Raw genomic sequence first — 15,771 nt, 5'->3', positions numbered from 1 at the left:
CACGACGCATACCCATAAAAAATTTTCGAGCCTGCGAAAAAGAAAATGGCGACAGGGTAAATTTTTCGTCAAAACACTCCCCAAAACCCAAAAAATATTTTTTTTTATAAAACTGTTATCGCCAACGTTGTTACAACAGTTTTTTGAAAAAAAATTTTTTTTTTGGGTTTTGGGGAGTTTTGACGAAAAATTTACCCTGTCGCTATTTTCTTTTTCGCAGGCTCGAAAGTTATTTTTTTTTTGTGTATGCGTAGTGGAACTTTTTTTCCTGAGCCCAAATCCTATCGAAAAATCGATGGCGCGATATCGGTTAATAAATCGACCCAGTCTAGCAAACACATTTTTTTCTGAAAAGTCAGTGCACAGCTGTTTTAATGTACAAAATTTTGCTCGAAACGAAACACCCCAATATAAACATAGCTTTTGCTATAACTACGCTAGCTGAACAAAATAAATAAATATGTGTTTACTTCCATATACACTTGTGAACACAAAAATAGCTACAGAAATTGTTAACAACTTTTATTACTATTTTTATACCTTTCATGAACATTAAATGGTATATTAACTTTGGTCCGATGTTTGTAACGTTGAGAAATATAGAAGATAGACTCATCATTAAGTATACCGAATTGATCAGGGCGACGAACTGAGTTGATATAGCCATGTCCGTCTGTCCGTCCGTCTGTCCGTCCGTCTGTCTGTTTGAACGCAAACTAGTCCCTCAAATTTTGAGATATCTCAATGAAATTTGGCACAATTGTATTTTTGTATTATATTAGACATTTGTCGAATCCGGTAGGATCGGACCACTATAACATATATCTCCCATACAACCGATCGTTCAGGTAAGACAATTTTGGTCATTCCTGCCGCAATTTAGAAACTATAAACGGAAACTCGGTGATATATATTCTAATATATCAAGAAGATTTCCTGTAAAAATCATTTCGATCGGAGCTATATATAATATATATCCCATAAAACCGATCGTTCAGATAAGGGGGTTTTTTGCCATTTTTTATTTTATATTTATCTTAAAAATCGTTTAGGTATGTACATCTGTTCACTATATATTTCTTATCTTATACATCCGATTATTTGGAGATTACGAACGGGATAAGGTTATTGTTCAGCCCCATTCATGAAAGGTATGAAGTCTTCGGCACAGCCGAAGACAGTCCCGTCCTTACTTGTTTCTTTAGTTAAAGGCGTTGATTTTCGAAAATATCTTTAAACGCAATTTGTAAAGCAGATTTCAAAAACATTTCAAACCAATCGAGGTTTTTAAAATTTGGAAATTTGTTCTTAGATTTTTCGAAAAAGCAGAAAGTTTTGAAGTCCAAAAAATCTTAGTTTAAAAGTAAAAATTTCAAGCTTTCAAAGCTCGTAATGATTTTAGTTTTATTTATTTTTTTTCGAGTTTTGTTGTTGTTTAAGCGCCCTATTCTACACCTTTTTCAGTTTTAGTTCAGAAAGTTGCAATTGAAGGTCAGAAAATTAAAATTTCAGTTCATAATTTTTATTTGTAGTTCAGAGATATACAATTGAAGTTCAGGAAATTATAATTGAAGTTCAATTGAAAATTCTGAACTTCACTTGTAATTAGCTGAACTTCTATTTTAATTTTCAGTTTTTGCTAAATTGTCAAAAGCCTGGACAAACCAGCAAACAGCAGCTTGACCTAGCCCCGCCACCAAGAGGGCAAAGAAAACATCTCCGTAAGCACTATGATGAAATGCGGCACCTGCTTACTCAGTTGTTTCATCCAGATAAACATGAGGAGGCTCTAAGCCTAATCCACCCAGAATCGGTAAACAATTTTGCAGGATCACGCCCGGTGAATCCCGTTTTCAAACACACACTATCCAACCCTTTCAAAAGAAGAAATGAGACTACCAAGGCAGACGCGAGCTACTCTGGTCTAACTTCGCTCTAGCTACTCTGGTATAACTTCGGTCTGGATGCAGGTTAAATGCTTACATAATGCATGCGATTTGGCCCACACTACATCAACCATCTTTTCAATTGTAATGTGGAACCTACGCCTCTAACAGCAACTTACCTATGGTCCAACCCCGCTGAAACTGCTAGTTTCCTCGAACTTCTGTTAGCGAACTTTGACGACAATTTGTGAGTGAACGCATCTACTGAATGGGGCGAAGCACTATTAACGCAACAACACCAACAACTTAAATTTCTTCAATTTTGGAATATTTCGGAAACGGTGTTTAAATTGGATAACACAGTTGTCGTTATTTACAGCCCAATTCCAAATAATTTTCCACAGGACGTTTTCCGTTATTTCCGTACATTGTTATATATGAGAACGAGGAAAACCGCACCGTAAAAAATATTTTTAACTTTTAGAGCTTCATTCTGTATTGCGATCGATTTCGTCTACCCCAGCGGGTTAGGCGGCCTAGAATATACCCGCGGCAGGTTGGCCTGTCGTAAGAGGAGACTGAAATACCAAATTGATTCAAAGGGCTGTGTAGCGCAATCCTTTCAAGGGATTGCCAGCGCAATATATAGCTTCTCCAACCCAATTACAGCCTCACTTCCCGTGGCGAATTCTGTTTCCTTAACAGCCGACACTAGCAACAACATCAGCACTGAAATCCAGCGAAGAATCAATCTTGCCAATAAATGCTACTTTGGACTAGGTAGGCAATTGAAAAGTAAAGTCCTCTCTCGGCGAACGAAAATCATACTCTACAAGTCACTTATCGTACCCGTCCTGCTATATGGGGCAGAAGCATGGACCATGACAACAGCAGATGAAGCGGCTTTGGGTGTGTTCGAGAGAAAAGTTCTTCGAAAGATTTATGGACCTCTACGCGTTGGCGATGGCGAGTACCGAAGAAGATTTAATGATGAGCTGTACGAGCTATACGCAGACATCAACATAGTCCAGCGAATTAAAACGCAGCGGCTGCGCTGGCTAGGCCATGTTATGCGAATGAAAGATGATGCTCCGGCCAAGAAAGTGTTTCTATCGGAACCCGCCTATGGAAGCAGAGGTAGAGGGCGGCCCCCACTCCGTTGGAAGGACCAGGTGGAAAACGATTTAAACTCCCTTGGTGTGACCAATTGGCGCCGGTTGGCGGAGCGAAGGAGCGACTGGCGCGCCTTGTTGGACGGCCATAACCGTTTAGACGGTTAAGCGCCAATTAAGTAAGTAAGTAAGTAACAGCCGAGGCTCTGGCGACCCTAAGTACCTCATATTCAGCCCAATTCTAAACGAAAATTCCGTGCGAGTTTTCTCCCTTCTCCCATTCCTCGTATTCTAAATAAAAATTCCTTGTGAGTTTTTTCACTTCTCCCTTTCCTCCTATTCTGAACAATGTTCGAAAAAGCGGAAACCGGTTATGGGAGAAAAGTAGGTATTATGAATGTGAGGGAGAGGGAGATTTCTCTGCCATTTCATAGGAGTTTTTTCACTTGTTAAATTAAAAGGAATGCATCAAAATAGTTAAAGGAAATTGGTTATTTTAAGAAAGAACACTTATTTGTACAAATTTGTGCTAAAAGATGTATTTATATTCTACCACAATATTCTCACTTCTAATACAACAACAACTACAACCACAATATTCTTTATTTTAAGTTGAAAAGTATATCATAAGCAACGGTAGAGCTCTTGGTATACAAATTTGATGCAGCCATCCAGAAATTGCGCAAGGATTTTTTAATAAGGCTTAAATAGATTTTGGCATATGATGAAGGACGAATTCAACTCAACTTGGCCGCCAGAAAATTGCTTTGCTGAATGAAAGCAGGCAACTCCGGCAGATTTGTGTTATGCGGCCGTCTTCTTCTTATGGTCCGCTGTTGATGTTGCTGTGGCACCAATTTATTACTCATTTCAGTGAATACCACATGAAATGCAATAAATACTGTGCAATGTTTATATTTTATTTCTTAATTTCCAACAAATTTGCAACAATAATTAAACTTTTCAATTTTTTAAACAAAATAAGAAATGTGCAACGAAATTTCAATTAACAAAACAGCTGACTTCGCAAATTCGAAATTCCTATTCCCGAATTATTGTTCTCCCTAGGGGAACAGAATTGGAGGAATTTTTCCGCGGGAATAAAAAAATCCGCGAGAACAAAATTCCGCGAGAATATTTAGAATTGGTCTGATTATGTTTCATGTGGTCATACCAAATCGTACCCGGGATGGTCGGGTTAGTACCTTAATGGTGGTTATTGTTACCGGAACGTACCGGATCTGCATTAGGCAAAGGACCATCAGCATCGATAGCACTCCCCAGGTCCTTCGGGGAGTATCCTTATCGCTACAACAACAACAACAACAAAGATTTCGTCTAGCAATGGTATTCTCTATCATTTTCGTTCGAATAAAGTTTAAAGGTTTGAGAATATTCTAAAGAGTAATTTAAAAACAAGCCAGTATTAAAAAGTTATGAAGTTTCTAAAAAAGTACTCTTTATTATAAACAGGTAGGCGAAATGATGTTGCCATTGTTTAACATAGTGCAACCACACTAGCAATGCGTCATGTAATAGAGAATGAGGCCCTTAGATAACTCACTAAACACTTTCCTGAAATAAACAAAAATAATTAAAGAAACACAGCGACACAATATTTAAGAAGTTTGGCTGCTATTTTTCTGCACACAGGTGTACGTGACTCATATTTGATTCTGTTCTCTATTTTTATGTTGTATGTACATACATATTTTTGATTTGTATTTTTTTGTTTTTATTTTTATCATAACAACAACCACTGTGCACATATTACGAATGTGTAAAATATGTAAAAAAAATCAACAAAACACCGCCTATTAATTCCATTATATCACCACAACAATCAACAAATACAAAATTGTGAATCTGTACAAACAAACAAAACAAAATGCCATGGTCTCATTGTCGTACACTCATTTCTACCTGCATAAATCATCTTCATTCGAATGGGAAAAATAATTCGATGCTCCTCTAAATGTTGATCACTCCATCACAAAAAAAAAAAAAAACGATTGTAAATGAATGCACCTGCCGCTAAAAGTTACCCAAATCACCTAAGGCATCCGATACATTGCGCAAGCGCAAAGGTCGGGATAACGACAGTAACAGCAACAATATAAGCAATGGCCCAAGCGATACTACAAATGAGAGTAATGGCGCTAAGAAGCCTCCTTCCGGCTCGGATGTGGGCTATAATAAGCGCTTATCAGGTTCATATTCATCTTCATCCTTAGCACGTTTAGTAGCAACATCTGGTTTGGAAATGTACCAAAAATATAGTCCCGCTAATTATAAACCCAATTGTGAACTATCACGTTCCAGCTCTACAACAATAACTGATTCTGAGCTTGATGCTGCAAACCCATCCAATGGCACTGAAACGACGACGACAACGAACGATGACACACGTAACAATAGCGACAGCACAACAACAGCAACTGCTACATTAGATCGACCACGTAGCCGTTATAGTCGTTTATATAGCGAAGAAAATAGTAACAATTACTGCAACAATAATAGCAACAACAGCAGTACTAGCAAATATGATAATAATGATGCAAGTACACTTACGTCCAAACCACATCGTTCTAGTTATCGTGAGCGGGCAGCAGCTGCGGCGGCAGCTAAACAGCAAAGCAATACACTCACAAATTCCTCATCAGCAACATCGGTGTTGAGCCATAGCAGCAGTAATGGTGATGTTCCGACAGCAACATTCACTTTGCGTAGTACTCGTACGTCTAAAACAGCGGCAAGATCAACAACTGAAGATAACGGCGACAGTGATTCGTTATGTTTGAGTCGCCAAAATAGCAGAACAAATCTAAAAATGAATGGCAGCACTAATACTTCAACTTACACCAATAACATTGAAAATGATTTAAAAGAGCTAAAACTCTCCAACTCGAGTAATGGTTTGTATAAAGATAACAGCAGCAATAGCATTACTACTACAATTACTTTACCTCTGCATACGAAAACGACGCTTAGCGCTAGTAATAGTAACGGTCATTTGAGCGCATTGACGCCTTCAACTAGTGGCAGTGATTTGCTAAAGCCTAATCATAGCGCTAATAATTTGGATATTTCTGATAATGCTACGACTACAACAATAAATGAATTGCAAGCAGCCAATAATGTGGTAGCTGGCGGTGCTGAGGTCTATAGCAGTTCATTTGCGAAAACATTGGATACACCCATTGCGGCGAAGAAGGTAAATCGAATGCGCGTCAAAAGCAAACTACTAAGGCCAACTGCAGCGGTTGCAGTCGCTTATAAAACGTCTATGTTGTTTTCGTGCATAACGTTTTTTACGTTTTCCCCACTTAAAACTGCGTTGTACTAATTTTAATATTCAACAGCTACTTTTTAGTGTACCGTTGTACTACTACTACTAATACATTTTGCTACTGCATGTGATTAACTAATCTTAAGTTAACTACTACGGCCTTTTGATACCACTTAATTAAAAAATTATAGTAAAAATGTCCGTTACAATGAAGGAATGCTTGATCAAAACCCTGATTATATTGTAACGAATTTAGGGAAATTCCGCTTATTTGCAACCTTCTACTAACGTTCGTATCGCTAAACTGTTGAATAAATAACTCCAATATTCAATAATGCAAAATGGCCTTTATTAAAGTACTTCACAATAACACTTATACTTCGCAACTGATAGCGTGCTTAAATAAAACTGATTACTGCCTACTCAGCTTTCGCTCCTTTTATACTCTCTGCTGTCTCGTTCGCATACTTCTAGGCCAGCGACGGGCAAAACGGCTCGTATGAGCCTTTTGCTCATACGGGCACGCTTTGCACATTTAAGTGCTAGTTGAGGGACGATCAAGTGCAGGTATGTGGGGCGAAGAACACAGGAGTAGAATAATATACAAACACACATAAGATTGATAAAGAGAGAGTATATGAAAATAGAGCTGCCACCGCTCTTATTATGTTCAAATTATTAAGCGTTTTAGGATAAACTAGCCTTTACCGGCGGCTTCGCCCGCACTAAAGGCCACAAATATGTAATGTTGCTTTTGTGATTCACAACTCGAACTGAATTTTCAGTTGTAATTTTAACAGCTCCTTTATGATTCAAATCATAAACAAAGCAAGTTTTAAAATTAGAAAAATGGTAGCCGTAAATCAAACACACATGCAACACATGCTCCAGCAATTTTTGCAGTGTGGATTTAACGATATATGTATGTGAGCTGAATAAATTTGAAAATTCCTCCATAATTTGAAATTTGCAAATGAAAGCCGTTATGTTTATAATAAAACTGGTAAAATTAGTCGTTGTTTATGCGATTGGTACCTTTTTTTTATTTGTAAACTGATACATTTCTTTCTAGGCTCACGGCAACACTGCCAACAAGTCTGAAAACGGTTTCGTTTTCCCACGATTGTATACGAAACGTGCATTAGTACGTTTTTCTACTACTACTTTAAAAATACTTTTTTAAATACTTTTATGTATATATTGCAAAATGAATCGGCTTGCATATAACTAAATGTATATGAAGGCGAAATGAATGTCAATAATGCGCTGCGACTTCAGTCTATGGTTATTCCGTTTTTCGTATTTCTTGCCAAAAAATGTATGTTTTTGTTTTCGTACTATTGCAACACAGTTTGGGAATTGGTTTTCGAGGTTGAGAGAGAATATTTTCATTTCAGTTTTTAGTGTTTCCGCAACATTCTTGCGATGAATATCGTTTGAGACGAAGCGTACGATATTTCCAATGTATTTTTACTCCCCTAACACCATAAAACATACAAACGTCTCACCTAGCACTCGCTGGCACTGAAACTGATTTAGGAGCCGAAAATAGGCCCATCCCTGTTCTAGGCAACTCTTCTTCTAGAATTTACTACTTAGTTACCAGCTACTAGCTATAAACTACAGATGCACGTTTATAGCCCCTCTCGTAGCCATATGCGCGTGTATATGTGAGTAATGATGATTGCATACTTTTGTGAGTATCTCAGATATATGCATGTGTTTGTGCGTATCTCTCCGCTGCTTGTATGTACATATGTATAGACATAATGATTAATTTGTTTACGTACATACAAGTGTGGCAGCTTGCTTTATTGTTGTTGTGCATTTACTTAGTACCAGCTTAGAGATGGTAATATTCGTCACAATATCTATAATTTTATATCCTTGCTTGTGTATGATAAATTACATATTTATTCTCCTCCGTGTGTATAACACTTTTGTCCAAAATCGAAACCAGATATATATTTTGTAACTCGTTGCGAAAATTAAACGGTTCTTTATTCTTAAACATGAAATTCCGTTTTCAAATTTATTTTTAGAACAGCATCTCAAAATCTTCTAGGATATTGATAAACTGAAATATGTTAGAAATAACTTTTTTGTTATGTAGGTTTAAAAGCATTTGACCAAGCCCAGCTGCCACATAATAAATGGCCACGGCTGGATTGGATCAGGGGCACAGTGGTTTGGTTTGTTTAAAGCAGAGGTGCTTTTAAGACCTTCGTAGAGCTGTGGAAAACTTAATATTCAGCGATGGAGATTCGGCAAAGCAGGCAGTGAATCAGTTTTCGCTCATGTACTAAGAAATAGGTTGCGTTTGTGTTCGAAGCTGACGTTGTGTACCTCTGGTTTAGGAAGACTTATGCTGAGATGACGTGAGGATGGGACGTAATGAGATATTTTCATTCATCTGAGCAAGCGGCAATAGTTGCTCAACCATTACCCATTCACCACGTTTTCGTTCTCACACGTGCAGTTTAGGCACCGTTATGCGGTTACCAACTCGGTAAGGACATACGAATTTTAGTTAGGGTAATCCAACATATGGAATTGTGGGCTGGGCTTAAGATCTGTCACTTTCTAAGGGAAAAAGATAAAAAGTACTCGGTCGTGACAAGCACAGAAAAAGGGACCTATAATTTGAGGTCATGCGCCTGATTAATTCGAATGTCCCGCTTTCCCAAAAATCCTCTGTTCTGAACAAAGCAAGGAGTATTTTGGGCCTTCACGCATTTAATATAGTGGCCATTTAAATAACGCAGTTCTTCGTCATCTTGGGCTTGTGGAACAGACGCGCCACCTACTGGAGTTTTCAGTAAAGTCTTGTTTACTTCCCAACTATTATGGTATGCGACGACGAAGCAGACGACCCCAGCGGGTTAGGGGGTCAGAATATACCCGCGGTATGCCTGTCGTAAGAGGCTACTAAAATACCAGATTCAAGGGGCTGTGTGGGGAGGAAGGGATGGCCTGAAGGTTTAACGTGGCCATATAAATCGTTCCCGAGATGTTCGGGCTAGCACCTTAATGGTGCTGTGTTACCGGAGCGTACCGGATCTGTATCCGGCATATCACCGTCACATCGATAACACTCCCCAAAGCCTTCGGGGAGCAACCTTATCGCTACAACAACAACAACAACAACGACAACGAAGCAGACGAAGTACTGCTAAACAACAACAACTTATCGCCACTATAATCTTAAACGCATTGTTCTTCAACATATCGCTCAAGTACGCCGACGGAAAGGTGAATAAGTGGTACGATGCGACGATGAGAGCATAGAATATTCATCCCAGCCCGGCGATCGGTAAATCATTTTAAAAAGTGTTAATTGGCTTTGAGGCCTAGGTAGGCGTCTTTTTGACATCGGGATGAAACTGAAAGGTCAGTGCAAGCTCGGTAAGCATGAGACCAGGAAAAAATTTAACCCACCACAAAAATCTATAACACCCTTCTGAAAAAATTGTGGAAAACTATTGCGACTTTTAAAAATTTTCAAATTTGTAGTTAACTAGTTAGACTAATACGAATTGTACTACAAAATTCCATACGAAAAAAGTTTGTCAAAAATTCTAAATAAAAAATAAAATATAGAGTTTTTTAGGAAAATTTTTAGTATTTTTATCGGAACGCTCCTATGAAAGCAGATAAAAAGGCGGTTCCCACTACGCTGTAAGGACCAGGTGGAAAACGATTTAAATTCCCTTGGTGTGACCAATTAGAGCTAGTTAACCCAACGAATAAGCGACTAGCGCGCCTTGTTGGACGGCCATAACCGTTTAAACGGTTACACCCCAGTTAAGTAAAGAAGATTTTTAAAAATTTAAAATTTTTTCGAAAACGTTATATAATTGAAAAAAAGCTGTCGTTGTACAATTCATTAAAGTTTTCCTTTTAAATTTATGAAAATGATAAAAAGAAAAAATAACGAAAAAATTTAAAAATAATTTTTGTTGCTATTTTATTATTCGCAGATGTATAACAGTTGCGTCTTTTGTCGTAATAATTACTAGCATCGTCATGATTTTATTTTAAATCATTACCACCACTAATCCCAACTAAATGCATTTTACATATAAACATAAAATCATACCTCTGCAATTTTTTGTTTTCGATCAGTTCAAATTAGATTTATATGAATTATTTCATTCATATAAATAAAGTCATACCTATTTTTCCTATGATCCGCGAAGACATTTTTGAAGTGCTCATAATTCAGGAATTCAATATGAGTACGAAATACATATACACATATAAAGATATTTTACGAGTCGTATATGAGCCATATTTGTGAGCCAAAAAAAACTTTTAAATACACATACATACAAGAAATAAATTTAAGTGGGTACACATTCTTTAGGCTGTGCAACACAGAGATGACCCATTCTATAGTGACGAATGTGACAGGCTGACTGATACCGCATTTAAACTGAGCCAGAATCCGCGCTTACAATTTGCAAATATTCACGAAATTTGCACTATTATAAATATGTAGTTGCCAGGGCGAATTCAGTCTCAGGTAGTGCTATCCCATCAGCTGATTGGTTATTCTTGATATGAATAGGAACATTATTTTGATTTGACATTCTTCTGCACGACGAATTGGTTTGTATTAGCTTTGCGATCACCTTGTATACATTCGCCTTGGGTAAGTACAAAAAAACAGAGCGCATCCCAAGCCGAATTCAGTACAGGTGGTGTTATCCCATCAGCTGATTGCTTCTTCTTGATAATTTTCCAAACAAAGCCTTGTACAACAAAATATCAGTTAATCGAAATCTATGAAAATTTTCTTTTGACTTGGCATTCATCTGCACGGCGAATTGAACCAAAGGCGAATCTATACAAAGCGAAGAATGTCAAGTCAAAATAAAATAGGCATTGACTTCGATTAACTGAGATATTGTTGTACCAAGGAGTTGTATGACACCATCTCGTGCTGGATTCGCCCTGGTCAGTAATGTAGGATCGCATTTGCGTCCTAAATTTCTTCAATAGCATTGAACTGCGTTTGAAATGAGAATTTTAATGGGAAAATGCTTCGCATGTGAGAATTAATCCTCAAATGTAGTATAACATTGCACCGTTTTTTTTCATATGTTTTTTTTTTAAATAATTTTTATATACTAGTTATAGCGTCTACACACGATGCGTCTGACTCCGGAGTCAGCTCTTTACGTGTTGACTGTCAAAATCAAACCCAGCCAGAGTCATGTCTGTGCGATTAATACTTAAACATTTTCACTAACACATCGAAACTGACTCTTGACCCTGACTCCTGTGTCTAGACCCAGATTTCAAAATTGTGTTTATTCAAATGAATTATATGAATTGTAGGCGCTGCGACGGGTGTGACGACTACACAATTAGCTGCTATACACTGCAGTTATGTGCTTATGGTTTGAAGGGCTTCCTTTATAGCTTACAGTTGCATTTTTTTGTATGTTATAACTTGTGGCTGCCGCCGTGGTGTTGTGGTAGCGTGCTCCGCCTACCGCACAGAATGATCTGGGTTCAATCCCCGCGCAAAGCAACATCAAAAATTTAGGAACAAGGTTTTTTAATTAGAAGAACGTTCAATTAGAGAAAACGACTTTATGATTCATATATCATCAATAACTCATTTATGAGTCATGTATAGCTCATGTATGACTTATAACAATTTTGCTGAGATAAATCCATATTATACATACCTACATTCATTCAAAAGCATTACTAACCAAAAAGCATCGTCATGTAACTTGTTTGTGTTTCCTCTTCTGTATATTTTCTAGATGAATATTCGCAGAACCTGTTGCTGTTACTGAGCGAGCGACTTTTTTGAACTCCTATCCCCTCAAAAATAAAAAGTTAATTACAAAAAAAAAAACCAAACATCTAATCAAGTCAAAATATAAAACTATTAAAAAGCACACAAACAATACTAACAAAAAAAAAAAAATAAGCCATAAAAAATAGAGAATAAAAGTGTATAAGAGAAAAAAATGTGTACAACAACAAAGCTAACGCAGAATTTTCGGCAAAAAATTGTCGGTGAAATACATTTTATGCAAACCAATTAAAAGAGGTGCGCGACAACAGTAATAAAATTGTGACAAACACCAAATAAAAAGAAAACGAAACGAAAATGAGGCAGTTTGCCAAAAACAAAACATAGAGTAAAAGAAAAATAAACTGCTTCGTAGAACAGGCGAATCATTATAAACGACGCGTATTGAATGCCTTCCATACACATTCCACAATTGGATTATATTTATGGTGGCAGCGGTACGAGTTGAATTGGTTGATCGAAGATTATTAAAAAGAAAATATTTGCAAAAATTGTGTCAGTTAAAGTCAAGGCGAATTCAGTACCAGGTATTGTTATCCCAACAGCTGATTGCTTCTTCTTGATTATTTTCCATACAGTGCCTTGTACTTTAATATGTCAGTTAATCGAAATCAATTAAAATTTTCTTTTGACTTGACATTCTTCTGCACGGCGAATTGGTTGAATTTGCTTTGCCACCACCTGGTATGGCTTCGCCTTGGTTAAAGTAAAGCAAATAAAAATAAACAAGTAAGGAAGGCTAAGTTCGGGTGTAACCGAACATTACATACTCAGCTGAGAGCTTTGGAGACAAAATAAGGGAAAATCACCATCCAGCAAACCCCCAGCGGGTTAGGGGATCAGAATATACCCGCGGTAGGTATGCCTGTCGTAAGAGGTAGAGGTTTACGCCGATCACTTTATCGGCGGCGGCGGCGTAGGCGGCGCGCCGGCGTACGCCGGTGTTCTTACTATAAAAGCTTGATTTTTCTATTTAAAAAAATAATATTTAGGAAAGGTTTTGTTTATGTATTTAAGGAAATCAACGTGTTGGCCATTTCGGAAAGATCCGGGGTTTTTGCATCAAAATCTCGCAGACCGTTCCAAAATTTTCAGAAGTAGCTCCTTGCGAAGGGATTGTCCCTCGTTCGCATGCTCCAGAGAGGCTTCGAACCTAACCCCGGTCTTTGGAATTGGTACTACTGCGTCTGCTGAAAAGAAATAGATATACATAAAATAGTCACACTTTTTCCTGTATATCTCGTGCAAAGCGTAGTTGCACCTAGGGTTAATAATCGTCGCGAACACAATTTCTTTAAATCATTTGTCGCTCCTTGGCGGTCACGCATAAAGGCGACTTAGGGTTGCTATGAATGGTCTATTAATACTCATGACAATCGTGGCACAGAGCGCCTCTAGTTTTTTCGGCTGTTTTTAAGAGCTAAAATTTCCGATGTGCGAACAGTAGGAATCCCTACCATCAGTCGCTACCACGCCTCCTGAGCCTCACACCATATGCCAGTACAGAAGCTATAGGACTGCGACTTCGAACTCATACCTTCGTCGACGTCACTTTCCTAGAAGCTCTAGGTGTAGCTCCAAAGACTTTCCAACGGATGCTTTTGTCGCGCTATGCTGCCGAGCTACACTTTGAAACGTTAGGGAGTGACTATTCGGCCAAAGATGCCGCCCTTGAAATCATAAGCAGTCTAAGTGGATGTCATTGCGTCATGGGTGAAAATCCGTATAATCCTCGGCGCATCTACATAATTAAAATTTTACAAGGACCCTGGGTAAAATTTTTAAAATGTAGACCAAAGATTGCAGACATTTGTGTTCACAACATTGATTTCAATAGTCTTCGTTAAATAAAATTTAGAATGAAAGTCGACGGATTTTAAGTTGAAAGTTGTTAACTACTGTTTTCCGGCCTTACGATATAGGAGCTCATTATGGATGACCGCATAGCTTCAGTTTTCAGACAAGTTCGACTGTCCGCTACGTTAGGGTAATATCACACACGGTCATTAGTTCCACTGTCTTGGGATTTTGCTTCACCACTTTGAGTGTTCTTGCGAAGGACAAAGCTTCACCTGGTAAATATATGTGTCTACGTATTCACAATTGTAAAAGGAGCCGTAACGTGCAGGTGATATTTAAACTTGGTTGATAGGCTATAATCAATGTGATTCACTCCAAGGGACTAGTTTTGAATAGGGCCGCCAACTTTAGGAAATGTCAAACCGGGAGACTTGGGTGTTGAAGGATGAAGTGTGAAAATCAAAATTAACATTTCAGACGCTATTGTATAGTTTCGCAAATAAACAACAGATATTTGAATGTAAGCCCAATTGATTTTTCAAACCGTTCTCATAAGTACATATATCCTCAACTTAAGTATGAGGTAAAAATAATTTCAAAGGAGTGTTTATGCCCCTAGAACCTACTAAAGGATTTTGCATCACTGATTTCGCTTATTCTTAAGGACAGTTTAAAAACGTGTTCGCCTTGGGTCATTTTATTTGAATTAATTGTTCATTACTAATTTTTTTCAAAAATTCAAAGTGAGCATATAAATTTATTATATAACTTTTTTTAGTATTTTGTTTTAATAACTTGGTGAATTGGGTGATGGAAAGTCCGTGTTAAGCTGACATCGAAAGCGCCTGTTATTTTAAATAACTTTTGAATAGTTATAAAGAGTTAAATTTCGCAATTAGTTTCTTATAACTGGAGGTGATGTGCATCCGTTGATACCACCATATCCGAACAATTTTCGACATGAACAATAAATGGCCTAAACAGTCTTAAACGAGTAGAAAATATAGTAACGCGCCGGACGCCGCGCCGCCACGCCGATATTTTTGACATTCGGCGGCGGCGTGCGAAAAACGACCAAAATCGGCGGCGGCGGCGTATATCTCTAGTAAGAGGCGACTAAAATACCAGATTCAAGGGGCTGTGTAGCGCAACCCTCCAGGTTGCCAGCGCAATATATAGCTTCTCCAAACCCAATTGTCAACCTCACCTATCCGCGGCGAATCCTGTTTCACTAACAGACGGGGCTCTGGAACTTGGGGGTGTGGAGGGAGGGAATAGCCTGAAGGTTTAATGTGGCCACATAAATCGTTCCCGAGATGGCCGGGCTAGCGCCTTAATGGTGCCATGGTACCGGAGCATACCGGATCTGTATCCGGCAAAGGACCATCAGATCGATTACACTCCCCAAAGCCTTCGGGGAGCAACCTTATCGCTACAACAACAACACCATTTAGCAGAATGAACCTAGGGTAACCCTGGAATGTGTTTGTATGCCATGGGTTTCAAATGGAAGGTGCTAAAGAGTATTTTAAAAGGGAGTGGGCCATAGTTCTATAGGGGGACGCCTTTTCGAGATATCGCCATAAAGGTGGACCAGAGGTGACTCTAGAATGTGTTTGTACGATATGGGTATCAAATGAAAGGTGTTAATGAGTATTTTTAAAGGGAGTGGGCCTTAGTTCTATAGATGGACGCCTTTTCGAGATATCGCCATAAAGGTGGACCGTCGGTGACTAGAATGCGTTTGTACGATATGGTATCAAATGAAAGGTGTTAATGAGTATTTTAAAACGTAGTAGGCCTTAGTTCTATAGGTGTACGCCTTTTCGAGATATCGCCATAAGGGTG

General features: G+C 38.2%; 1 protein-coding gene across 18 annotated transcripts in view; it reads left to right on the top strand.

Annotated features, from left to right (window-relative positions):
- Positions 1-15,771, top strand: part of Usp2 (Ubiquitin specific protease 2) — a 77,387-nt gene that overhangs the window by 35,835 nt on the left and 25,781 nt on the right. For 3 of the 18 annotated variants that reach the window (XM_067783270.1, XM_067783272.1, XM_067783271.1), the window contains exon 2: positions 12,068-12,560. The exons of 12 other annotated variants lie outside the window; for them this stretch is intronic. In XM_067783270.1, the coding sequence (XP_067639371.1) occupies positions 12,512-12,560 (49 nt within the window). In that variant the 5' untranslated portion in view covers positions 12,068-12,511. Of the gene's footprint in view, positions 1-5,320; positions 6,213-12,067; positions 12,651-15,771 lie in introns of those variants that run through there. 3 more of the 18 variants (XM_067783275.1, XM_067783274.1, XM_067783273.1) reach the window with 3 other exon arrangements.

The sequence above is a fragment of the Eurosta solidaginis genome, chromosome 4 (genome assembly GCF_040869045.1).
Source record: "Eurosta solidaginis isolate ZX-2024a chromosome 4, ASM4086904v1, whole genome shotgun sequence".
In the NCBI taxonomy this organism is placed as follows: Eukaryota; Metazoa; Arthropoda; class Insecta; order Diptera; family Tephritidae; genus Eurosta; species Eurosta solidaginis.
This window is presented reverse-complemented; position numbering and strand designations above follow the sequence as displayed.